General features: G+C 40.8%; 2 protein-coding genes across 8 annotated transcripts in view; one reads left to right on the top strand and one right to left on the bottom strand.

Moving 5' to 3' along the window:
• IQCH (IQ motif containing H) overlaps window positions 1-27,228 on the bottom strand; it is a 211,544-nt gene that overhangs the window by 164,277 nt on the left and 20,039 nt on the right. For 5 of the 7 annotated variants that reach the window (XM_045449326.1, XM_045449328.1, XM_045449325.1 and 2 more), the window contains exons 4-5: window positions 25,601-25,718; window positions 9,600-9,716 (exon numbers count right to left, since the gene is read on the bottom strand). In XM_045449326.1, the coding sequence (XP_045305282.1) occupies window positions 9,600-9,716; window positions 25,601-25,718 (235 nt within the window). Of the gene's footprint in view, window positions 1-241; window positions 828-9,599; window positions 9,717-25,600; window positions 25,719-27,228 lie in introns of those variants that run through there. The other 2 variants (XM_045449332.1, XM_045449327.1) reach the window with 2 other exon arrangements.
• Window positions 1-27,228, top strand: part of AAGAB (alpha and gamma adaptin binding protein) — a 115,907-nt gene that overhangs the window by 12,115 nt on the left and 76,564 nt on the right. The window lies entirely within an intron of this gene.

The following is a 27,228-nucleotide window of genomic DNA, read 5'->3' on the forward strand; positions in this document are numbered from 1 at the left end:
CTGCCATTCAGTTAAAGAATCTGGAGAAGTGATCTAATTTCAGAAACTGCCTTCAGCCCTTCTTTTTATGATCGAGGCTGAGATCACACAATTAGATTTCAGTAGCCCTTTCAAGGCCAACCATCAATTGGCCGTACCTGTCCAACCACATCTTTTGGTTTTCCCTTTATAAAAATTCGAGATGGTTAGGCGAAGCTCCAGGCTACCCTCTGTTACCCATTCTTCTCCACCTCTGCCTTTGCTTGTGTGGCTTCCAGCGCTGCAAATGCATGGCCCTCTTCTCTCAGCCATGCCCACCAGCTCCTCCAAGGCCTGTTTTGACGCAGGCCTCCCCCCAGCCGTTACACCCATCACTACGTTGTCTCCCCTGAGAGACTGGCAGTTCTCCAAGGCACCCGTGTAGCATTCATTGATCTGGGAGACACAGAATCAGCACCGTGGTCCCAGAAACAACTCAGAACAGCCAATTTGTCTTCTCAGGATACAGATGGGGAATCTCAGTCCTTAGAGACTAAGTGTTGTTCCCTTGATAGCATGGAGCTTATAGCAGCGGCATGGGACCAGTTAGCACCCATGTCTTCTGAGTCTCCTCTTGGTCTCTGGTTCTTTCCACTGAAGAGCTCATGGCTGCTTCCAGACCTCACAGTTGCCAACCATAAACAGATTTATTCAGGCTATCATTGCAAATAGAGATGGAAATCAAAAGACTATACAAATTGGGTATTTTGGTGGCATATTGTCCCACCTTTACAGCTAATGAGAAGGATTTCCTCCAAATAAATATCTTCTGGGCTTCCATTACACATTCTGCTTCAGAGGTGATGCTTCTAAAGAAAGTATAGGGTGAGTTACTCTCCTCTATGGGTACTTACTTCTGTTCTACCAATGAGGTTTTAAAAGGCTAAGAATGTATACTTGAATTCAAGTACAGTTTAAGGTACAATGGGTTAGAATATTGGAGAACACAGCAATTGTATTTATTCATTCCAAGTATCTCTCAGTGGATAATTAACCTGGGCCATGATAAAAACAATTCTATTAGGCCCATTTCTCTTGTGGCTAATGCTACTGTGCTACTTGCTATAGTATTTTTCTTCTGCTTCATCCTAAGCAGAATGCTCACTATAATAATGCAAGTATTACCTCTTGTGTAGCGGTTCCATTTTCCTGCTTGCAATGGAAAAGCCACAGTAGTTAGATGAGAGAAGGAAGTTTTATATTTTCGCTCATGAAGATGCAATTCTTATGAAAATCTGCAGACCTATCCACTTTTTGGTAGGTTTCCTATACCATTAACTAAAGAAGTAGGTCTTTTATCCATAAAGAACACAGAGTTTTTAGGATACTTCTTCGTTCTGATACATAATTTGCCCCATACGGGATGTTTGTATAAAAGAAAAGGAAATCTATCATAGGGAGTTCTAATTTGGGGGGATCACGGACCCCTTTGGTCCTATAGACCCCTATGCAGAATAATGTTTAAAATTTTTTTAAATATTTATTTTTGAGATACAGAGAGAAAGAGCACAAGCAGGGGAGGGGCAGAGAGAGAGGGAGACACAGAACTCAAGGCAGGCTCCAGGCTCTGAGCTGTCAGCACAGAGCGTGATGTGGGACCCAAACCCACCAACCGCAAGATCATGACCTGAGCCGAAGTCAGACACTTAACCGACTGAGCCACCCAGGTACAGAATAATGTTTTTCAAATGCATAAAATAATATACACTGGAAACCAAATGTACCGAACTACAGTTCTATCCATGGACCCCTGGTACCTTAAACCTATCCTAGAGCTGACTCAGGGTCTACCATCTACATAATGTTTGGCTCTTCAAAGTGGAATTATGAGGTTAGAAACGCAGCCTCCTAGTTACCAAAACTCAAGTCCAAAGCCCAAGTCACAAAGTGCAAAGGCAGTGGGTCACGTCAGGGAGCAAGGCTAGCTGGTTAGCAGGTGGCTGCTGACCTGGGATGATTCCAGGGCAGTGAGAAGCTCTCTTCCTGCATCCCCAAATCCCCCTTCTCCCTGTCCACTCGTGCTTGAAATCCCTTAATAGAGTCTCACTCCTTTGGTTCAATTAAATAGAGGATTTACTCTTGTTAAAAACAAAAACCCATGGGAGAGGTAATCGTCCATGCCAAAGATTTTCAAATTTATTTTCAGGAGTAGAACCTATTTTTCAAATGCAACTTTAAATAGAATTCTGATAGGTAAGTAAACGCAAGTTTTACAAGAGTTTAGTATAATTCTATATGTTGAATTATATATAAACATGTATATGTATATATCTATTTATATGTAAATCAACACTGGAAACAATGAGGTTGTCTCGATGAAGGCAAATTATGAAATCAAGAGTTACAGATAATAACTACCACCTTACATCCATCTCAGCATACAATTTATTTCTGTATTTTTTTTCTTGCATGGACAAGACAGAGAAAATTCTGATGCAAATAGATAAGGAATTTCATATAGCTAACAATTTGTTATGGTATTTATAACCTCAGGATCTCCCTCAACCAAAATGGTCCAGAAGCTTTAAAGAACGGTAGGAATTTTTGGTTTCAAAACAGAATCTCAACAGTATCTAACACATGTTCAAATTCCTTGGTAATTAAGGATCAGTTGGTGAGTACTTAATTTAGGGAGTATGTCCAGTAGATTTCATCAGTAAGTTGAATCCTAACTCCCCTACTGATTTCATAACCTTAGGTGAGTAGCTTAATCTTAGTCTCCATCTCATGTGTAAAAAGGTTATAAAAATGGCATCTATTTTATAGGTATAAGGGTTAAATATGATAGTGTTCATAAAGCACTTAGCATTGTGTCTGGCACAGTTCATAAGTGCTTTTATTATTGAATAATAATAATAATAATAATAATAATAATGGAAGTACTTTTCAAACATGTCATGTAACATTTTAAGATGTTCCATCACATCCCATTTAAATTTCTTTTTAGGGGTGCCTGGGTGGCTCAGTCAGTTAAGCCTCTATCTCTTGGTTTCAGCTCAGGTCAAGATCCTCACAGTTTTGTGAGTTTGAGCCCTGAATTGGGTTCTGTGCTGATAGTGTGGAGCCTGTTTGGGATTCTGTCTCTCCCTCTCTCTCTACCCCCACTCCACTCTCTCTCTCTCTCTCTCTGTCTCTCAAAATAAATAAATAAGCTTAAAAAAATTTTTTTTAATTTCTTTTCGGATATCTCTGCACCCTCTTGTTTTGGATATTCACTCAGTTTCAAAACAATCTACTTTTGTTTTGTGGGTTGAGGCGAATTTTAAGATGATGCTTTACTGCTGACCTTTTATCTACAGCTGTAAGTGAAGCAACAGGCCGACCCTGCACTGCCAGATGGAACGTGTGCAGCACATTTCCAACCAGGTGAGAACCGACCCAAACTTAAAATGAGCAATGAGATGATCTATAATGCTATATAATCACATTGCAATGTGTATTATTGTAATTTTACCATGTACCATTGGCTCTTGTGCTGCCAAATGTGAGCTCCAGAGAACTTGCCTGGCTTTTAAGGCGTGATAGCTCGCGTGTGTCGTGATACCAATACCAGTCGAACGCTAGTAGGGGCTAGGCACCGCTTTAAGACCTTGACCTGTATTTGGCCTTCACTTATTTATCTGTATGATTATTATAGGAGTGGATATGAGCAGACCTAAATTTCAAAACGTGACCAGTACAAAGATTCGCCCTAGCTAGTGAAAGACATCTTTATAAGAAATTCAAATGTGCATGTGCGTGCACGCCCGTGCGCTCAGAGTTAATCCGCCAGTGCAAACTAACCCATTGCTGGTATCTTAGTATGTGCTAAAATTTGGTACCTAACTTAAGTATGTCTGTGTTGTTCTTTACTGTACTTTAAAATCGTTCAAATATTTATCAAAAAAATTATGTGTGAATTGAATGCTTGCAGCTTCCCCGAAACTCACTGGGGTTCTCTGTAACAGTTTGAAAATGAGAGCATTAAACCTTTTTACTCATTTATACTGAAGTGTGAGAGGAGCCAAATCAGATCCTTTTGTGGAAGCATAGGTATGAAGAAGGGGAAGAAAGTATGAGATTTCTAAGGTTAGTTCATTTTCTACATAGGCAGGACCCTTATTAGGCACCTCTTATGTGCCAGCAATGTTATATTATCTATAATTCCCAGAACACCCTTGCCTAATGGGCACCATTATCCTGACTCTGCGGAAGAAACTGACAACCCGAGATGTGCATTTGCTCACCTGGGTTGCATAACTAGAAAATGGCAGATAGGACCCAAACCGATCCACTGGATTCCAAACCCTTCCCACCACACCAGACGGCCTCCAACCCAAGCTCCCCATTTTATAACCCAGGAAAATGAGAACGAGCAAGGTAGAGTAACTTGCTCCTGGAAACAGCTACTTGGTGGCGAGGCTGTTGCAGGAATCCAGGAGCAAGGGTATTTCACTAGGAAAACTCTTATCGGACAGCCCAGTGGGAAGGTGTCCCGTGCAACCAGGGTAACCAGGGCCAGCAAAATCGCTTCTTCACTTCTAGACTTGGCATCAGTCACTTAGTTTCAAGCAGAGACTAGATGAAGGAGGAGACAGACCAGTTCTCTCCTGAGCACCTAATACGAGCAAAGCACGGGTCGGGGCAGTGGAAGATCTGAAAAACAGGCAAATGGATCAGACCACAAGGTCCCTGCCCTGGTATCAGTGTGGGGGAAAAGGCATCATCCTAGGAAATATTAAACAGAATCTTTGGAAGCTATGTCAGTAACATTTTGTTTCTCTCCCTCAACCCCTACGTGAATGTAAGTTTTAAACGTCAGTATAAAACATGGCATAATACAATATCACAATTGTCTCTAGTCCTAACATTTTCAGAGCACTTATTTGTACCAGGACCTTTGCTAAGTGCTTTGAATTCTCTCATTTAAATCTCAATGCAATCCTATGGGATACTCTTATTATGGACATTTTACTTATGAAACAACGCAGGCTGTTTCCGAGAGATTCCCCATCTAGCAAGATTCACACCAGGCAGTCGGACCCAGACTCACTACACTCAGAGCTAGCAGGTGCTTGGAGTTCAGCGTAGGGTTGGTCTGGAAATGCATGCAGGATCTCAGCACAGAAACTCAGGAAACACGCAAGAAACCCTCAAAAAGTTGGAGAACTCACTACCGCTGGATTTTTGATGAATGATATCCGATGCAAGCATAGCCTCTGATGGCTTCTTCCCACCCCAGAGCCGTCGTGGGCTTTTGTGAGAGCCAGAAAGCAGCCGATGATAACTCTGTCATCACTTCCTTCAGCTTTTCCAGTACTCCAAACCCAGGCAGAACTAAAATTCTAGACGGCAGCCACATACAAAGGCGATACACCACCCCTTCCACCCACCACTGCCACCGCCATATTGGTGGGATATATTTTAGGAATCAGGAGGAAGGAACATGAGGAGTCGTTGTTTTCTTGAGAACTCTAAGCAACCTGATGAGAAAGCGCTCTCTAACGACAGAGGTGGGGATGCTGTGCATGCCATCACAGTCCTTGGGTAATGACTGTGTGTCATAAATGGGATATGGCATTTCTGAATGTCTTTAAAGCTATTTCCTTTTGTTCCACTAATTTAATTTACCAAATGCTCCTGGGAAAAGGGAGGGGGACCAAGATGCTGACTCCACATTTCCTGAAAAATCAACATTTTCTTTTTAAGCCTCTCTCAAGGAAATTACGTCTGATTGTTGTCGGCTGGCTCCCTCAAACTCTACCTCTGTCAGAATTCTGACCCGGCAGGTGTGAGGAAGAAATAGATGCAGAACTTGAGTGAATACCCACATCTGTTTTTGGAAAAAAGGAACAGAAGCAGCACAGAAGGAAGTAAAAGAGATAATTGCTGGCTTGAACTACAATACATTTTACTTGTGGGCAGAGGGCCAGCTTACAGCAGGCTGAATATGCAGGCCCATCTTATTGGAATTCAGCGGTGGGCCTCCATTCTTGTCCGGAGACAGCTGTAAACCAGCAGCCCATAGCATCACAATCAGGCACCGAGTTTTGTCAAGGAATGCTGATATGTACGGAAGCAGCTTTGTCTGCTTCAACTGCACCCCTGCCTAGTGAAATGACAGTCAATCTCTGATTCCAGATGACAAGAACTGGATAAAAACTTAAAACAAATGGCGACCTTTCAAAAGATTAATTTGTTTACCAACAAAATGTCCCCTCTTTGTCATCTGAGATGGGGGTGACCTTCACTTTCCCGTATCTAGGCTGAAAGGATGCTGACTATAGTCATCTGTTAACTCCATCTCAGCAATTATTCCCTTTTTTATTTTTAGTGACAAGAAGGGTTTATTAATTCACTCTGCTTCTTGTTATGGTTTATAAATGCAACAAGCTCATTCTGAATTACTGCAGTGTAACATCAATTTGTTTAAATCTAATTCTGCTACCGTTGCCAAATTACGTTGTGACTGTAATTGTGGCCATATGCATGGGCTTAAAACACAATCATGTTTTGAAATCGGCCTTCTTCCCCCCACCTCCCCGAGCACCCCTCCCCCCTACTTCTGGTGCTTCTAATCATTTGACATTAACACAATTGCCTCGCTTTCCATTACTTTATCATTTCCGAAATGAATGTACTTTCACGAGAGAGATTACTATGTACACCCCAAGTAAAACAGTAAAGAATGAAACTATGATTTGTGAAGTGTGGTTGCTACCCAACTAAGTTAGTGAACAACGCTGCATAACGGATGACTCATAAAATCGGGAAATCATAATAGTATTAAATTCAACCTCATGAATAAATAAAAGATTCTAAGTTTACATTGCATTATATATTTATTTATTTGGAAAGTGGGACCAGAACTGGTATAATTCTACAGCAACTTATATGTTGCCACCAAGAAAAATGTTTTTATGCTTCTTTTCTAGGTCATAACAGTTATCATCAGAGTTATTTGTGCAGCAGTACAAAGCAATGTTTTGTTTGGCTATTTTGTTATGCATTCATAATCGTTCTTTTAAAATTCATGCTAACAGAGACATGTTTCAAGCCTTGTAAGAAACCCCTTTTATTTAAAACAAATAAATCAAAGTCAAATTTTCTGTAGGCCTTTGAATGTGTTGCCTTAGAAAGTCTAAGTGGGACTAGATGTCAGTGAGGAATTATGAAGATCAGAGATTTCTTCTTGTCTCCCCATACCTGTGAGGCTTCGCTCTAAAACGTGTTAGAGGGTTGTTGTCGTTACTTAATTTGGCAGATTTAAGATATGGAAAAAATCATTAGTGAGTTTCACTTTCAGTACTTTTTTGTAAATTGATTTTACAGAGAGTTACAGGATATAAAAATCTGAAGGAAGTGTGTGTGTGTGTGTGTGTGTGTGTGTGCGCACACGCGTGTGCCTGTCTGTCTGTCTGTCTGGGGTATATGTGTTTTCAATGCACTAAAATCTTTGCATCAGCCCCTTATGATCAGGAAGGATATACCTCTTCATAAAATGGAGAAAATATCACCTTCTAGGAACTAATCATGTAAATCAGCTGCATATTCAAATTTGCTCTGTCCAAAATGTCTAAGATTATTTACAAGCTTTTGACAAGCTGCTCAAGTTTCATAGGAAGTAAGGGAACACATGGCCCTCGGCAGCCAAATCATAATCCCCTTTGTGTTTAGAGTAGTTCTAAAAAAGGATTAGCCTTGATGCTGCTTTTCTAATTAACTATACATCACAACACTAGACACATTGCTTCAGTTTGGGTAAGTGCTTTCAAACACATTTTTATAAGTGGTAAATCACAACTGTATTTGTTCCCAAATGCTCTACATGACTATTTAAAACCAATACCCGAATATTTCTTTAACAGGACTTTTGGCACAGTGTTTCTGTTTTATAAATCCAAACTGAAAATACCATTTTTCAGTTGGTACCACTGTGTATACATACATCAACGTAAACTGATAGGATTAACTCTTTTGATTCAAATGCCGATAGCGTGAGCAAGATGTATATAATGTACATACATTTTAGAGCACGCTGGCGTAGATTTCTTGGAGTTAAGTTTAATGGGAAAAAAGGATCATCAGTATAATAAATGAGTGTATATTACCTATGTGTCGTGTGAGGCAAAGTACTTTCCCAAACCCTGTGTGTTCAAAGTACTTGGGCACAATCCCCAAAGCACTCATCCTATTGGGAATTAGAAAAAAGAATATAACAAATGACTAAGGTTCTGCCCCCAATTTTGCGTAGAGTTCTGAATTCCTATTTATTTCTGAATCTTCACTCACATTCATGAAAGTAAAGCATAATCCTCTGTAAATCTAGAGGTATGCCTTTTTAAACTTTGGTGTCAGAAAAAGTTTGCTTGAAACACGGTGGTTGCCTTGGGCTACAAAGCCTCAGCACTCCACCAGCGAAGCCAATATTAATTCTAGATGGAAGGGGAAAACCAACAGCAACAAAAGAGAAATCTGCCTCTGTCTGTGCAGCCAGAGAAATAATATTTTTATTTCAAGGGCTTTGGGCTCATGGGAGGCAGATAAAAACCTTTTCACATTATTCACAGTGACATTTTAAATAAAGTTTCAGCAGGAATAAAAATATCAAACTTTCCGGTTATTTCTTAGGCTATAGAAGTATTTCTATGATAAAGTGCTCTCAAGCCAAAGCTGATAAAATAACATAAGGCACATATAAAGAAACTAAAAATACAGTTCAGGGTTACATGAATGAAGCAGGCAGATGAAAATGTCTGCGTAGGAAATTCAGAAGATTAATCTAAGAGACTCTTCTGGTTAGAAATGGTTTTGCAATTGAATTCTAAAATTAATCTTGGTTTTAGTCTTGATTTCACCAAAGCATGCATTTAAGAGCTTTCGAGGTTAAAAGTGTATTTAAAAATTTATAGATGTCATCTCAGTAACTGTTTTTCAGGTTTAGAAATAATCTCAAATCAAATGATTTCTCAATGAAAATGAAGCATTTCTTTGAAATCTCCTAAGAAAACCCCACAACACAGAAAGTACAGTCCTGGCTTTGGGACACCTAGCAGCCAAATAGAGGCACAGACTCTGGGATCATTTAATGCCAATCTGCATTTGATTATTCTTCCCTCTCTTCCTTTTGCTGACATAAAGAATTAATTCATGCTTGCTTCAGATTTAGAATAATATTCTTAAATTTTGTGTACTATATGATCATATGCCATGGAAGCCAATGATACGCTGCTGTTTCCTTTTGCTTTTTCTAGCGGTGAGCCTGCTAGCAAAGAAATAAAATATTTAAAATTCCTCTATTCATTTTCGTTGTTGTTAAATTATCTCATCCTTGTTAAAATTACGATCCCAGATTATTTAGGAACGGCAGGTAAAATAGACAAAATCGAATGGGCTACAAAGAGAGCCTCTAAAAGTAGGTTTACACATTTTTCATCATTTGTAATTATAAACCAAATGAAAGCCACTCCACCTCATCTCCCCCAAATTCTAAGGACAAAAGGATCAAAATCTTTACTTAAAATCGACATTGTATCTTACAAAATATATGACTTTTGATTCTTGAAGAAATTAAGAGCTCATGAAAACAACTCGTTACTTACACATGCTTTTCTCTGATTAATGTATGGCAAACTGATTCCATAGGTTGAATTTATAGCACTTCTGTGGTGGATGTTTTCAGGATCGTGCATGATTTTTACATTCAACCCTATCTTTCGCTGGAACAAAGAAACAATGAAACTTTCATGCTGAATGAACAAAAATGCTTACTAACATTTTATATCCTCAAAGGAGTATGAAGTTCTTTGAAAATAATTATTTTAATGTAATTCTTATTGCAAAAAAAAAATATATATATATATATACATATATATTTGGGTTTCTTATTTAGGCTGCAAATTGGTCTCTTTTATTTACAGAAAAGGAACTTTCTGAAGATTTTCCTCCACGTATCCTATCGCTCATACAGACACAGCCTTGGACGCTATTCATTTCCTCAAAAATAATGTTAGAAGCCAACCAAGGTGGACAAAAGACCGGGATACCTGGTCTCGATTTATTTTTAGCCTTCCAGGTCAAGGATTTTTGCCAATGAAATCTATACTACAAATACACAGGTAGAGGGCTCCCTTGGTCTGTTAATGTGGCCACTTTCCTCAAGGGACATTTACAGGTAAATCTCAGTGGGGACTTGGTGAATTTACCGCAACAAATTTAGTGATTCCACAGAGGTTTTGCTATCTATGGGATACACGTGTGCTTTCATTAGGAAAAAAAAAGCATCTTGTTTGAACCACGTGTTCCTCATTTTAAATAATTCAAATTAGCTACGGCTGCGATGCCTAACTATAAACCACCAGAGAAGACAGCACCGTGGTGGTGGAAAGGGGCATGGGGTAGGTGTGCAGAGACCTCAGTTCCAATCTTGCTCCCTTCCGCCCCTGACTGCCTGCATGTAACCTTGGGTAAGTTACTTTCCTTCTTTGAAAATCGGTTTCTTTATTTGCAGAACGCAGCAGTTAGACTTGAAGGTCTCTTGGAGAACTATTCACCTCACCCCCACCCTCCAACCTCCACCCCTACCCCTCCTGCCTCCCCCCCCCATCCTCCCCAGCTTTGGCTTTCTATGATTTGATGCTAAAAGGTAAGTTGACACTTAAGGAATATGACATTACTGACAGTTTCTGAAGTCTTGTGACATTTTATTGTGATATGTAATTCACATACTATAAAATTCACACCTTTAAAAGTATATATACTCTTCAGTGATTTTTCAGCATAGTCACAAAGCTGTGCAGCCATCACCCCTAATTTCAGAACATTTTCATCACCCCAAAAGAAACCTCCTACCCATTAACAGTCACTCCCCATTCCCTCCACCTCCTTCCAGCCCCTGGCAACTACTAGTCTACTTTCTGTCTCTTAGACATTCTGGGCATTTCATGTAAATGGAATCCTAAAGGATGGGTCCCTTGTGACTTTTTCAAAAGGAAGTGTTGTGAGCAATTAAAAATTTTTTTCCTTTCCATTGAGTGTCTTAGTTCTGGGGGTGATCTGATGCAATTGTTAAAATGGTTGTAGAAACCAGGAAGATTAGTTCATGACCCGGCTGTTTGGTCATCAACATTCATAAGTGGGCTGTGCCTGAGGTCAAGGTGAAGGGGAACATTACAGAAATATCTATGGAATGCGTGCTGTCCTGATAAGTTATTTCTTAGCACAGGCTCCAAACCTTCCTTTTATTTGTTTAAATAGCAGTTTTTAAACCAAATCTTTAAATAACTGTGCTCAGCTGTCCACTTCATTTAACTCATGCAGGGATACAGGTTGCATGTAAGGCATTTCTGTTTCCTTCTCCTTGAAGTACATGTGGTTGCGAAAACAATGTTGTGCCTAATTATAAATGGCTTTCCTTCTGTGGGTAACCCACACTCCCAGCACTACTCCGGGGCTTTTGCATGGAAGCTGAATGCCTCTTTTATTGAAATTAATACCTGAACATAATTTTTTCCTTCTTAATTAAACTTTCAGAATAATTTCCCATCCAGCAAGGATTGGGAAATTGCTAATATGTATTATATTGACTGGATGTAGTTTCTGTAATTAGGGTGTTTTTAAAATGTGAACCCTGGATACAATTGACGGTAATAGCTTCATCTATCATGTCTAAGCTTTGTTAGAACTTTTTAATTCTGGGATCATTGGCTCGGTGGACCTTAGCATTTTCTTAGTTTTCTTATGCTCCATCAACTTTGTGTGGCTGTCGTACTGGTGTAGGGAGGAAATGACCAAATACAGAGCCATCGTTAAAAGTGGCATTAGAATCTGGTGGTTTTCTGCCCATATGTATGTTTCTGTGGCATTAGACATAGCTCCTTATGGAAAGAAATCCAAATGTAAATAGAAATCCAAAAGAAATGACAGGTTGTAATATCAATTATTTATCAGTTGTTTTCTAAAGCTATGGGAGAGGTCCTTTAAAATTATTAATATTCTAAAATTTACTCTGTTGGCACCAAAGCATGGGTATGCCAAAATAATATATTATAACACATGATTAAATTTCCCTTTTAAAAACATATTAAAAGAGCCTGCATTTAAATAACATTAACATACCAAATGCTTTCACTGTAAATCACTACAAATACATTCATCACCTAAATTTGTCTCACAAACCACCTACCGAGATATATAGGAAAATACTTATAAGCATTAGCCGCATTATCAGATCTACTAATAAGACTTTTTGTTAAGAAAAACAGTTGTCAATTTAAAAAAGAAAAAATTCATCCTTCCACTATGCTGAAGAGCAAACTCGGGAAGATCCTTTTTCCTGACAGTAAGATAAAATATCAAAAATAATTTCAGAAATTTGTCTTAAATTGATCAAGAAAAGGCAGCAATTTATTTAATCTATCTTGAGTCACTAAACAATCTCAACGTAGAATTCTCTCCTTTTGCTAGTAATTACAAGCAGATATATCAAATGTGACTCTCATTTAGACTTTGGTTTGTAAGAACAAAAGTTATTATCAGAGCCAATTACTGTTTTACCTACATGGCTGCACAGAAGCAGGGAGCTCAATTTTCATCTCATCAGTGATTTTGTGGTATTTATTTTATTACTATGCCCACAAAGCTATATAAGAAGGAAATAGCTTATGCTATTAAAACTAGGGTTTAAACATAAGAGGCTAAGGTTTCTTTTCGAAGAAGTTCTGAATTAAAAACACTAGGCAGCGTGTAATACCAGCTCCCCAGACATGGGCAGACCATAAAATGACATACATCCGAGCGGTAGATCCCGCACAGAGTAATCAAAATTGAAATGCTTCACAAACAAAGTTGAGACAGGCTATTTACTAAGTTACAGTATTATCAGCATAACATTATTCTCAACAGTGTTTGCTGCAAGTAATGCCTTCTAAAGTGGATATCGCCTAATATTATATTCCCACTGGTTAAAGACTTCTGCTGTTTAATCTCAAAACCAGAAAAAAGAAAAAAGAATCCAGTCGCCTTTAATACTCGGATTCTTTCAACCATTATTATATTTAATGGAAAGAACAATAGACATCAAATCGTGGTTCAAGCCACGTGCTCTAGATTTCTCATTTGTAAAACTGGGTAATAATACCTACCCTCAGAGGGTTGTTTGTGAGGTTGAAATGATTAATGTACGTTAAGTATCTTGAAATGATAAAGCACTACTCGGGAGCCTACTGGCCAAAAAATGACTGCTATGGATCAAAACACTTCAAATATATAAAAACCCATGAGTTCCTTATATACATACACATATATGTGTGTGTGTGTGTATATAATTATATATTATAAATATATAAAAACCCATGAGTTCTTTATGTACATATATATTATATATTACTTTATATAATTTTTTAAAAGTAGACTTCATGCTCAGCATGAAGCCCAACATAGGACTTCTACTCATAACCCTGAGCTCAGGACCTGAGCTGAGGTAGGGGCACCTGGGTGGCTCAGTTGGGAAGGCAAGTGACTCTTGGCTTTGGCTCAGGTCATGATCTCACAGTTTGGTGAGTTGAAGCCCCAAGTCAGGCTCTGTGCTGGCAGTACAGTTTGCTTGGGATTCTCTCTCTCTCTCTCTCTCTCTCTCTCTCTCTCTCTCTGTCTTTCTCTCCTTCTCCTTCGCCCTCTCCCTCCCCCACTCACACTGTCTCTGTCACTCTCAAATAAATAAATAAACTTAAAAAAAAAAAAGAAAAAGGAAGAAAAGACCTGGGGCGCTGGTTAGCTCAGTCGGTTAAGTATCCGACTTCAGCTCAGGTCTGTGCTGACAGCTCAGAGCCTGGAGCCTGCTTCAGAGTCTGTGTCTCTGCCCCTCCCCCGCTCATGCTCTGTCTCGTTGTCATTGTGTCTCTATCAAAAATAAACATTAAAACAATTTTTAAAAATTTCAAGATAATTGGGGAAAACAGAACAATGACTGGAAATTATATGGTATTAATGCATTGTTAAATTTGTTAGATGTGATAATAGTTATGGTTTTTCTGGGTTTTTAAAATTTTTTTAATGTTATTTATTTTTGAAGGAGAGAGACAGAGTGTGAGTGGGGAAGGGGCAGAAGAGAGGGAGACACAGAATCTGAACCAGGCTCCAGGCTCTGAGCTGTCAGCACAGAGACCGACACGGAGCTGGAACTCACGAGCTATAAGATCATGACCTGAGCCGAAGTCAGACGCTTAACTGAGCCACCCAGGTGCCCCAGTTATGGTTTGTTTTTTTTTTTTTTTTTTTTTTAAGTCCTTATCTGATGTGCTTAAGGGTAAGATAATATGATGGCTGGGATTTGCTTTAGAAGACTTCACCGGGGGCCATGGGTGGCTCAGTCAGTTAAGTGTCCGACTCTAGATCTTGGCTCAGGTCATGATCTCACAGTTTGTGGGTTCAAGCCCCACGTCGGGTTCTGTGCAGACAATGTGGAACCTGCTTGGGATTCTCTGTCTCCCTCTTTATCTGCTGCTCCTCAGCTCTTGTGTGTGCTCTCTCTCTCTCTCTCCCCGCCCATCTCTCTCAATAAATAATATAAGACTTCACAAAATGTGGAGGGAATAGATGAAATAAGAATGGTAACGTTATGGCAAATGTTAAAGCTGCTTGTGGGTTACATGGATTTCATTCTGTATTTTTGTGTCTATTCAAAAAATAATTTCTTTAGTAAAAAGGCCTATTTAAAATTAAAGGGTAATTAAAATCAAACTATTCACGAATTTACTATTGTTTCAACTCTATCACTCTCTGATGTACGACAGCCCCTCTACCTCTCTGCCGGGGCTGGAGGGACCAACAATCACAGCATCACTTAACTCCAAGCTGCTTCTAAATTTCCCAGCTGCTGCCTAACTGCCTCAGGTTCACAAAACCTTAAGACTTAACTACTCCTAGTCAGATGGGCCCCTCCTGTTTTCTGATTCCTGTAGGAGTTGAGTTGTAGACTATGAGAAAGGTTGGGGGAGAGAGCAAGCATTTACTCAGCTCCCATTTTGTGCCGGGCACCATAACAGGTGGGTATTGTCCTAATCCAACTGACTCACTTTAGTCTTTAAAAGGACAAGAGACGGATGGCCGGGTGGCTCAGTCGGTTAAGCATCCGACTTGAGCACGAGTCATGATTTCACGGTTTGTGAGTTTGAGTTCCGTGTCCGGCCCTGTGCTGACAGCTCAGAGCCTGGAGCCTGCTTTGAATTCTGTGTCTCCCTCTCTCTCTGTCCCTCTGCCTCTCACACTCTGTCTCTCTTTCTCTCAAAAATAAATAAGCTTTAAATTATTTTAAAAAAGGACAAGAGGGAGTATGTGATATTATCACTCCTTTACCAATGACAATAATTGGTTAAGTGACTTCTCAAGGGCCCACTAGTGAGGAGGTAGGATTTGATTTACGTCTCTGACTTTAACACCTCTTTCCATCGTGACATGCTGCCACGTTGTAAAGAAATGTTAGTTGATACACTCCTGATGCAACTTCCTATCTACCAAATCCTTTACTCTCACTCTAATCCTCATGGGCCTTGCTTTGGTCCGGGCCCTCCTTGATTGTTAAATACACCTCTGCAATGGCCAGTGTGGTGGTCTCCTTACTGCCAGTCCATCCTCTGCATAAACTCTGGAAGGACGGAGTCTCTGATCACTAATTAAAATACGTCTCTTACCTCTTTAACATCCCCCAAAAGTTTCCCTTAGGGTGGCATAATCTGGCCCCTTCCTACCGTCCAGCCCCCTCTGCTACATTCTATCGTGATTGCTCATAGAGCAGCCAGCCTGTGGCCACATACAACATGTCCTCTCCACCTCTGTGAGTGAGCATGCTGTTCCCTCTTCGGCAAATGTCCTCTTCTCTCTCTGGTGTCTTCTGGACATACTCTTACTTCCAAACTTGAGCTCAGATCAGGCACAATGTCCTCTGGGAGACCTCCCCTAACCTCTGTCTCTCTTTCTCTACTCACAACAAAATGTATTCATTCATTCATTTCAGCATTTATGAAGAGCCTACTAGGTGGGGGTGCCTGGGTGGCTCAGTTGGTTACGCATCTGCCTCTTGGTTTCAGCTCAGGTCATGATCTCACGGCTCATGAGACTGAGCCCCACATTAGGCTCTGCACTGACAGTGCGGAGCCTGCTTGGGATTCTCTCTTTCCCTCTCTCTCTGTCCCTCCCCCTGCCTCAAAATAAATAAACATTTAAGGGGCGCCTGGGTGGCGCAGTCGGTTAGGCGTCCGACTTCAGCCAGGTCACGATCTCGCGGTCCGTGAGTTCGAGCCCCGCGTCGGGCTCTGGGCTGATGGCTCAGAGCCTGGAGCCTGTTTCCGATTCTGTGTCTCCCTCTCTCTCTGCCCCTCCCCCGTTCATGCTCTGTCTCTCTCTGTCCCAAAAATAAATAAACGTTGAAAAAATTTTTTTTAAAAAATAAACATTTAAAATAGATAAAAGGTAAAAAAAAAAAACAAAAAAAAAAAAACAAAAAAAAAACCTGCTAGGTGTGGGTGAACAAGAAAAAGTCCCTGCACACATGATCTGATATTCTTGAAGGGATGTAAGGAATTATAACAACCATGTAAACAGATGTATAATTAATTTCAGATGGCCATAAGTGGGATAGAGAATAATGGGAGGCTCCCTTAGATATGGTGGTCAAGGACAGCCTCTCTGATGAGATGACAGTTGTATTGAGACCTGAATGAAAAAACTGAGCTAGTCATACAAAGATCTGGGGGTGGTTGAGGAGTGAGAAATTGATGGCTAATGAGAAGGGATAAATGCAAAATCGAAGGCCTTAATAAGAGAGACACTTCCATGATGACAAAGGAGAAGACATAAAATATAAATCCACACATAGAAAAATTAATTAATTTGGTAATGGGAAGGCCAGGACTACATTTGTCTCTGACTGAAAACTGGAAGAGTATTACTTAAATAAGACAGAATGGATTCCTCTTGTGTATAGGAAGTCCGGGGCTGGGCTCTTCAGGCTTGGTTTGGAAGTTCATGAAGTTGCTCCCTGTCATCCTTAGTGTATAGGCTTCCTCCTGTGGGTCTACATTTGCTACTGGAGTCCTAGCCATCATAGCTTCCTTCCAGGCAGCAGGATAAATGAAGGCAGGAAAAGGGTCAAAGGATGCAAACCAGCCATCTTTTAAGGAAGTTTCCAGACAACAGCCCACGATACCTCCCCTTACACTTCATTGGCCAGTACTTGGTCCTGTGTCTGGCTGCAAGGGAGGCTGGGAAATGTAGTCTTTATTGAGCAGCCATACCTCTAGCTAAAAATCAGCCACTCAGTACTCACTGGACAGAACTGCGACACATGGTCGTGCTTAACGGCAAGGAGGGCTCAGAAATGAGGGATCATCCTCGCGCGTGATGTCGTCCTGAGCCAAATCACGGCTGTCAGTAATGCAGAAAGGGGGTTGGGTATCGGCTAGGGAAGCAACGGTTTCTGCCAGAAGCATGCAACCTAACTTAGCTAAGGAGGAAAAGGACCATAAGGCAAAAGTGATAAAAGAGTGAAATACTGAGAGGTTGGTAAAGGTTCTTAGAGTGTTGAAGAATTGTCGGGAGAACATACTACGGGAGCTGGCAGACAAAGACATGGTGGTCAGAAGCTGTTGTGCTTGAAACAGATTTTAGAGCTGATGTACTTGTCATAACAAAGCCCAGGGAGTTGGCATACCCTGCTAGCCCTACAGGAGCATTTTTCCTAAACCTGTGTTATGGCATTGCCAATGCCATAGGATGCCCATCTACAAACTTTGAACCCCTTACGGCACAGACACACACATATCTTCTACATCACACATAGTACCATTAAAGTAAAATAGTTGAGGAAATAGCACACCGGGGATGAAAGACTTTTTTTTTTTTTAATTTTTTTTTTCAACGTTTATTTATTTTTGGGACAGAGAGAGACAGAGCATGAACGGGGGAGGGGCAGAGAGAGAGGGAGACACAGAATCGGAAACAGGCTCCAGGCTCTGAGCCATCAGCCCAGAGCCCGACGCGGGGCTCGAACTCACGGACCGCGAGATCGTGACCTGGCTGAAGTCGGACGCCTAACCGACTGCGCCACCCAGGCGCCCCCTTTTTTTTTTTTTTTTTAGTTTCACTATGTTTATGCTATCGTTACAATATGCCACCATGACACAATCATCAGTGGACGGCCGTGGTGTGGGCAAAAGGTGACATTCTGTCCAATTTTTATGGCACACGGGCCAATCACTAATTCTATGACCGACCTCCCTCTGCTACTAACTACCCTCCTGAGTAGGGAAGCCAGAGAACGACGGCTCTCCTGCGTGTCCAGAAGCTAGTATTTCCTGGGAAGGTACAGAGCAAGGCATGAGAAATTTGGGATGCTACCTTCAAAATGTTACTGAACCGTCGAATACCATCTAATGAAATTTGGGTAGTCCTTGCACTTGTAGGTAGTAAGTTACTTCTGTTTCTGGGAAAGGTGTCATGAGTCGTAAGTATGTAGCTAAGTGAATCTTCTATAGAAACAATATTATTAGGAGGTATAGTCCTAATGGCCTATTTTTGATGCCTAGTTTTTATAGAAATAGCCCCAAAGCTCACACTTAGTCATCTGTTCCATAAGCTATAGCTTGTGAACCTCTTGAAAGTGTATAGGTAAGCCAAGTGAATAGTAACCAGTTATAGCAAAATGGAATCACACATGATAGAGTATCATAATGTATTATGAATAATTCTAGCACGGCTTCATAATTGCTACATTAGTTGTACTGCAACAAATCGGAAAGTAAAAAAGTTCACCTTGAGCAGGTGTGTTGATTGAGAAGTTTCTCTGGGAAAGTTTGGAGGGACATACCTGAGAATAATTCTGGCTATAGTTAGGGCCATTTGTGAACCAAATCAGGGCTTTATGTTGCTGTGGGTTTTTTTGTTTGTTTGTTTGTTTTCAGTTGTAAATTTCCCTGTGGCAAACACAGGAAGGGAACTCAAGTTTTGTATTTTTTTTTTAATGTTTGTTTATTTTTGAGAGAGTGCGAGCAGGGGAGGGGCAGAGAGAGGGGGACAGAGAATCCAAAGCAGGCTCTGCGCTGACAGCAGCAAACCTGATGTGGGGCTCAAACTCACAAACCGTGACCTATCCCTGAGCCAAAGTTGAATGCTCAACCGACTGAGCCACCCAGGTAGCCCAAGTTTTTGTATTTTCTCACAATGGTGAGAAATGGCCAGAACTTTGAGGTCAAACAGACCTGCATTTGAATCCCAGTTCTGCTGTTGCTTAGGTTTAGATTAGAATCATCTCCCATCTTCCAGTCCCATTTCTGCAAAATGGGCATAATAATAATTCCTTCCCTCAGAATGTTGTGAGGATGAGCTACAAGTTCATCGTCATGGCCCACACCGGCTCCTAAGTGGTCCCCCTGCTTCTGCCCTTGTTCTTAGACATCCTTGAAGGACAAGACCCTAGTGGCTTCCCATCACAGTGATATCCAAAGTCCTCACAACGGTCCTTGAGATCCGGCCCCCTACCACTTTTCCTACTCCTCTCCCCCTGCACATTCCCCTGTAGCTTCCTTGCTGTTCACACTCCTAATTCAGGGTCTTTGCACGCTCCACTTCCTTGGCCTGGAATGCTCTGCCTCCAAATAGCCAAAGACTCGTTCCCTCTCATCCATCAGATTCCTGCTCAAGTGAGACCATCCAACGCCCCTAGGCTCCTTCCCCAGCTTTTCTCTCACCAACTAACATACTATATAATTACTTTGTGCATCATTTTTTGTTTTCCTAATGACTGCCCCACCCCAACTAGAATGTAAGCTCCATGAGAGCAGAGATGTTTGGCTGATGCCTAAATAGTATCTGGCACATATTAGGCACATAATTGAGATTGAGCAGTATTCATCAGCAAATAATAAGAATTAACACTTGTATAACAGTCACCCACGTATGGTGTGCTGTTATAAACATTTACAAATATTAGCTCCTTTATCCTTACAGCAGCTCTATGAGGTAGGGGCTATTCTTACGTCCATTTTGCAGATGAGGAACTGAGGCACAGAGAGGTTAAGTGACTTGCCAAGGAACAGGTAGGAAGTGGTGGACCCAGGATGTGAAGCCATACTTCTAACCACGATGTTGTTGTCATCTAGTGAGAGCCTACTCTGGGCTTGGCACTGTCTGGGCACAGATTACAGCAATGAACGAAACAGAGTCTCTCTGCTTTGGATTAATAGAGCTTTGAGAAATGATCAAATGCAAAGGATGTATCTTGGCAGATCCAGGTTTGGACAGAGGATTGGTAAAAGCCATCTGAGGATTAATTGGGGGAATCTGAGTATGACCTGAGTATTTATTATATTCACGAATTATTGTTCATTTTTTAGGTGTGATAATGGTGCTGTGGGTATGTAGGAATATGCTCACTTATAAAAATTTTTTTAAACATTTTTTATTTATTTTTGAGAGACCGAGACAGAGTGTGAGCAGGGGAGGGACAGAGGGAGAGGGAGACAAAGAATCTAAAGTAGGCTCTAGGCTCTGAGCTGTCAGCACAGAGCCCGATGCTGGGCTCGAACCCATGAGCCATGAGATCATGACCTGAGCGGGAGTCGGACGCTTAACCGACTCAGCCATAGGAATATGCTCATTTTTAAAGATGCATGTTAAAGCATGAAGGGATGAAATGTCCTTAGGTCTGTATTTTAAAACACTTCAATAAAAAGTGATGACACAAAAATGGCAAAGTTTAATGGTTGTTAAATCTAGGTGAAGGAGAAATGGTCATTCCTGGACTGTTTTCTCTTTGGATATTTCCATAATAAAAGGGTTTTTTTAAAAACCCGGGGAGGGGCGCCCGGGTGGCGCAGTCGGTTAAGCTCCGACTTCAGCCAGGTCACGATCTCGCGGTCCGTGAGTTCGAGCCCCGCGTCGGGCTCTGGGCTGATGGCTCAGAGCCTGGAGCCTGTTTCCGATTCTGTGTCTCCCTCTCTCTCTGCCCCTCCCCTGTTCATGCTCTGTCTCTCTCTGTCCCAAAAATAAATAAACGTTGAAAAAAAAATTAAAAAAAAAAAAACAAACAAAAAAACCCGGGGAAAAGGAGCAGACATTTTTTAAAAGCCACTGCTTTCATGGAGCCTAGCTTCTTGTGAGAAGACGGAGGTCACCGTGGTTGGCTCACTGGGGGCCTTGTCTTCTGTGCGCTCTGGTCTGTGAAATGCAATTACCATCTCATCTGCAAAACTTTCCGCCCAACGCCAAGTGAGGCAGAACTCTGAGCGACAGTCTGGGAAGCCATGCCTACTTGCTCGTTTTCCTTCTTTCATCTCTCACCATGTTATTCTTCATGATGTCCAAAATCTTCAAAACTTCAGTTTCAGAGCAAAGTTTGAAAATCACTTTCTCAATTCGATCCACATCCACAAAGTTGGATCCTTCCCATCTTAGACCCTGATCCTGCACACTGCTGCATCATAGTGGATCACAGTGTATTTTTTATGTTTGTTCGACTGATAAAGCATCCATTGTATGGAATTAAGAGAGGGAATCATTTTCAAGCGATGGGATGCGTTTATTTTCCCTGCTCCACAGCCTGTATCGTGCTTGTAAGGGGGTCCTTTGATCTGAACAGTGTAGGAGTTTGCTCACCAGATACTACAAGAAAATCAAATGCTCTCTTGGCCCCTAAACTTTTTCTCCTTCTCTTCTTCCCTCCATCTTCTCCTTTGTTGTTTTTATTTCAAACCCTGTAGCCTGAGGTGCCCCAAAGAGGGGCTGAGCTGGTGTTGATGAGGAGCAAAGATACACTGTGAAGAAAAGTCATCACAATACGGCTTTTTCGAAAGTAAAAGAAGATCAATAAGCAATTGTTTTTTTTTTTTCCCTCACAATATTACTGACCATATTCCCTGTGCTTTTCATCTCTGTGACTTATTTACTTTATAACTGCAAGTTTGTACCTCTTAATCCCCTTTATCCATTTTGCTCATCCCCCATCCACCTCTCCTCTGGTAACCACCGGTGTGTTCCCTGTATTTAAGAGTCTGGTATTTGTTGCTTCAATTGTTTTTTTTGTTTGTTTGTTTCGTTTTTGTTTTTTTAAGATTCCATATGTAAGTGAAATCCTATAGTATCTGCCTTAATATCTGTGTCTGACTTAATTCACTTAGCAGAATACCCTCGAGGTCCATCCATGTTGTCACAAATGGCAAGGTCTCGTTCGTTTTGATGGCTGAGTAATATTCCATTGAGTATATGTACCACATCTTCTTTATTCATCCATCTATCGATGGACCCTTGTGTTGCTTCCATATCCCGGCTATTGTACATAATGCTGCAATAAACATAGGGGTGCCTGCATCTTTTTGAATGAATGTTTTCATTTTCTTAGGCAAATATCCAATAGTGGAGTTGCTGGATCATGTGGTAGTTCCATTTTTTAATTTTTTGAGGAAGCTCCGTACTGCTTTTCACAGTGGTTGCACCAGTTTACATTCCTACCAACCGTGCACGTGGGTTCCCTTTTCTCCACATGCTCTCCAACACGTGCTGTTTCTTACCTTTTCGAGTCTAGCCGTTTTGACAGGTGGAAAGTGATAGCTCATTGCGGTTTTGATTTGCATTTCCCTGGTGATCAGTGATGTTGACCATTTTTTCATGTGTTTGTTGGTCATCTCTATGCCTTCTCTGCAAAAATGTCTATTCCGGATGCCCTGCCCATTTTTTAATCAGATTGGGTTTTTTTAGTGCTTATATTTATAGTTCTTTATATATTTATTAGTTGTATAACCTCTTATTGAAAATATCATTTGAGAACATCTGCTCCCATTCAGTAAGTTGCCTTGTTTCTTTTGTGTTTTGGGTTTTTTTTTTTTTGTTTTGTTTTTCTTTTTTGCTGATGGTTTCCTTTGCTGTGTGAAAGCTTTTCATTTTGGTGTAGTCCACATAGCTTATCTTTGCTTTTGTTTCCCTTGCCTGAGGAGACCTATCTAGAAAAATGTTGCTAAGTCTGATGTAGAAGAGATTACTGTCTGTTTTCTTTTAGGAATTTCATGGTTTCAGGTCTCCCATTTAGGTCATTAATTCATTTTGAGTTTATTTTTGTGTATGGTGTGAGAAAATGGTCCAGTTTCATTCTTTGGCATGTAGCTGTCCTCGTAAACAATTCTTAATTATGAGTGTAATTATAATTGAGCGACTCCTAATTGTTTGTCATGCAAGTTTTTGGTGCTAAATGGAACTCCAAAGATCGTTATCTACTTTGGAGAAAGGAAGCTTAAAGAAGCAACCGGGGTTTACCTAGTCGAACAGGTTGGCAGTGGGCAATTAAAGGTGGTAATATCCCAGTTGGATTTCCCTGCTACTTAATAATACAAGCTTTTAAGTTGGTGTAGTAGGCTTGCGGGAACAGCTGGCAAAACAGCACTGTTTGTCATTGAGTTTACAATGCAAAATTAGGGCTATCTTGTATGTCAGCGGTTATGCATTTTTAAGCAGATGTCACTGATATTAGAAATAAAACAACAATAGGGATCTAGGCCCTGGAGGTAAAGTCAGGGTAGGAAACCATCCATGCCCCTTGTAAATGAAGTTCACCCGTGCTCACAGTCTTTAAGAGAACTCTGGGCTTACACACTGCACATAAGATTCCCTATCTTTATGATCATTCTCCAGGATTCAAAACTATTCTGGGAAAATACGTTCTGGCTGTGGTTTTATTTTTTTCCGGAATCATAATAGCAGCTCAACATTCGAGAGAGTCCTAGTTTCAGATATTTTGTTTCCAAAGAGCCCCAATCTTCTACTTGTGGGCCACCAGTGACCCTCCTGAGATTCTTGGGGGAGAGGGAGAAAATTGAGCTGAAGCAGAGACTTACTAGTAAGGGAGGTGAGAAGTTTAAGCTCCCTTTATCATAGCACTCCGTTTTCTTTTCGGAACAGCCTTTATTATGATCTGGTATTTTCTTACCGATGGTCTGTCTCTCCTGACTAGAATGTAAGCTCTGAGAGCAGGGACCTGGCATCATTGATCATAGTGTGCCTCTGCCAATTCTTGGCACACAGACAGTGGCCAAATGAACTCCGTGTAAGAAGTGCCACGACCGCGGTCAGAGTTGGCTGTTTTGCGAGTGTAGTGGAGCCTGGACTGGTTTTACATGGGGGTGGGCACCCCCTTAGGGGTCCCTATGATGTCCTTTCTTCGTTCCACAAGCATTTATGGAGAATCCCCTGGCAATATACAGCAATGAACAAACTGACATGGCTTCTGCCCTCATTCAACTTCCATTCTAGTGAGAGAAGCTGACACTTAAAAAAAAATCTAGTTAGAAATTTTGCCAAGTGTGGTAAAGGAAAAATACGGATAATGCCATTATAAAAAGGGTACTGCATGATGGCTTCACAGCTTGGGGAAGATACTAAAAACCACTGACTGAACACTTTAAAAGGGTGAATTTTATGGTATATTAATTATACCTCAACAAAGTTATTGCCTACAAAGGGGTACCACAGTGGTTATGCCTACATTTCTGGGTTCATCATCCTGGCCCTGACACTTACTAGCTGTGTTCTCTTGGGCAATTTCTTTAACATTTCTGAATCTTGGTTTTTTCATCAATAAAATGAAGACAATAATAGCACGTCTTTCTAGAATCGTTCTGAAGGTTAAACAAGTTAGTGTTCCAAAAGCACTGACAGGAGGTGAGCTATTATCACTTGTGGGGGGTTGGGGAGGGAACAGGAATTAAAGAGCAAGAACACTCAACAGGCAAAATCAGTAACCTCTTGAACTCAATTCCTTGCCACTTGGAAACTTTCCTTCTAGGGCTCTGTTCCAAAATTCTGGCTTTGCACAGTGGCAGTATCGTAGCCATTGGTTTATCTGAGGTGTGATTATTGCCAATTAAAAAATTGGCAGGCATTTTTTGGAAGGCATTGGAAGGCATTCTGTTGTGATATATTTGCTTTCTGAAGAAAGCTGTCTTGTGGTAGGAACTGACCCTACCACGAACATAATTGAAACAATAGGCATGTTTTCTCATTTAGAACACAAAGCAAATTTCCTACCTTTGCTCTTAAAAAGTTTTTTTTTCTAACAACTTTATTGAGCTATAATTCATATACCTTCAATTTATCCTTTAAAGTGTATAATTCAAGGCACCTCGGTGGCTCAGTTGGTTAAGCGTCCAACTTTGGCTCAGGTCATGATCTCACGGTTTGTGAGTTCAAGCCCCACGTCGGGCTCTATGCTGATCACTCAGAGCCTGGAGCCTGCTTCAGATTCTGTGTCTCCCTCTCTCCCTGCCCCTCTTCCCCTCTGCACTCTCTCTCTCTCTCTCTCTCTCTCTCTCTCTCTCTCAAAAATAAATAATAAAACATTAAACAAATTAAAAACTAAAATGCTAAAAAAAAAAAGTGTATAATTCAGCAGTGTTCAGTAGATTCACAGTGTTGTGCAACCATCTCCACTATTGAATTCCAGAACATTTTCATCATCCCCAAAAGATACTTAATATCCATTAGATGTCTCTCCCCATTCTTCCCTCCCCCTAGCCTCCACACCCACTAATCCCCTTTTTGTCTTTATGGGTATCTCTCTGCCTACCTTTTTTCTTGGAAAGGCTTGTGGAAATGTACTGTGCTGTCTTTGGGGTTGCCAAAGTTTACCCTGAGATTCCAGAGGGAAAATAAATGATTTCTGATCAATTACAGCTGGAAGCAACCTAAGTTTAAAAAAGAAAAAGAAAATTTTAAATCAAATCTCAACAGCTTCACAAATTATAATTTTGAAACAATGCTTCCTAGTTCAATTAGATTTTATAGGAAATATTCTATTGGTAATTACAATAAACTAGACCAACTTTAGCATTTTTACTACTACGAAACTGTACTTGTTTTTTAAGCATATGAACTTCTGAGTCTGATAATGACCACTATAGCATGAATAAAAAGCTCTATCTCTGGCTGAGTTTATATGACCCACAATGGACAGAATTACTATACTATAAAATATTTCTTGGTAGAGAAAATATAGCATGTTATATTGTTTTGTAAAACCAAATCACAGAATAGCCAATGTTAAATACATTCAAAATGCTTGTCCGTAAGCAGTTGGCACTTACATTCTTTAAATGTCTGCTATTTTATATAACTGTAAAGACTTAAGGATCAAAGGTGGTTGAAGGTCTTTCTTATTAAGCAGTGGGCAGTTCCATGGCGGGGGTGGGGGTGGGCAATGTAAAAACAAAGTTATAAGAATGACTGTGTGTGTAATGTATGTCTTAAAACTTTTCATTTGAGGGGCACCTGGGTTACTCAGTTGGCTGAGCGCCAGACCCTTGATTTCGGCTCATCATGATATCACATTTCATGAGTTTGAACTCTGCCGGGCATGGAGCCTGCTTAAGATTCTCCCTCTCTTGCTGTGTCGCACACTCTCTCTCTCTCCCCCCCACCCTCGTCTCTCATGAGCACACTCTCTATAACAAACTAAAACTTTTCATTTGAAAGTAGATTCCACTTTTTTAAATTGGTCAGCATAATTAGGATCAATTAAACTCAACCATAATGACCCAATCTCTTGACTCTACTGTGATGCCCACTTTTGTAAAATTTTCATTAGAAAGCAATTTATGGACGTTTGGTTTTGTTCCAACATGTAAAGAGCTTGGAAGTTATTGTGAGGATGGGAGTGATAAGAAGAACCTCAACACACTGAAAAGCAATTCTTCTTTGATCTATCAGAGAATCCAGATCACAGGGAAAACTACTGCCCTGAAAACTGGAGAGAGACTGAGACAGACCCTGCTAAAGCTCCAGAATGGAAGCCTGCTGCTAGAGCTGGTATTGGCAAGAAGAGTTAAATTCCATTTAACAGATGGCGAGAGGCTCAATGTGTATTAACTTGAGCTGTAAAAACTCAGTAGGGCCCAAGCGCCTGGGTGGCTCAGTCGGTTGGTCGTCCGTCTTCACCTCGGGTCACGATCTCACGGGCCAGGCCCATGAGTTCGAGCCCCGCATCGGGCTCTGTGCTGGCAGCTCAGAGCCTGGAGCCTGCTTCGGATTCTGTGTCTCCCTCTCTCTCTGCCCCTCCCCCTCTCACACTCTGTCTGTCAGTCTCAAAAATAAACGTTAAAAAAAATTTTTAAAAACAAAAACAAAAACAAAACGCCTCAGTGGGGCCAAAGCTTGGGGGCAGGGTAAAACTTTCATGACTTTACCTTCAGGGGCCTC

The sequence above is a fragment of the Leopardus geoffroyi genome, chromosome B3, assembly GCF_018350155.1.
Source record: "Leopardus geoffroyi isolate Oge1 chromosome B3, O.geoffroyi_Oge1_pat1.0, whole genome shotgun sequence".
NCBI lineage: Eukaryota > Metazoa > Chordata > Mammalia > Carnivora > Felidae > Leopardus > Leopardus geoffroyi.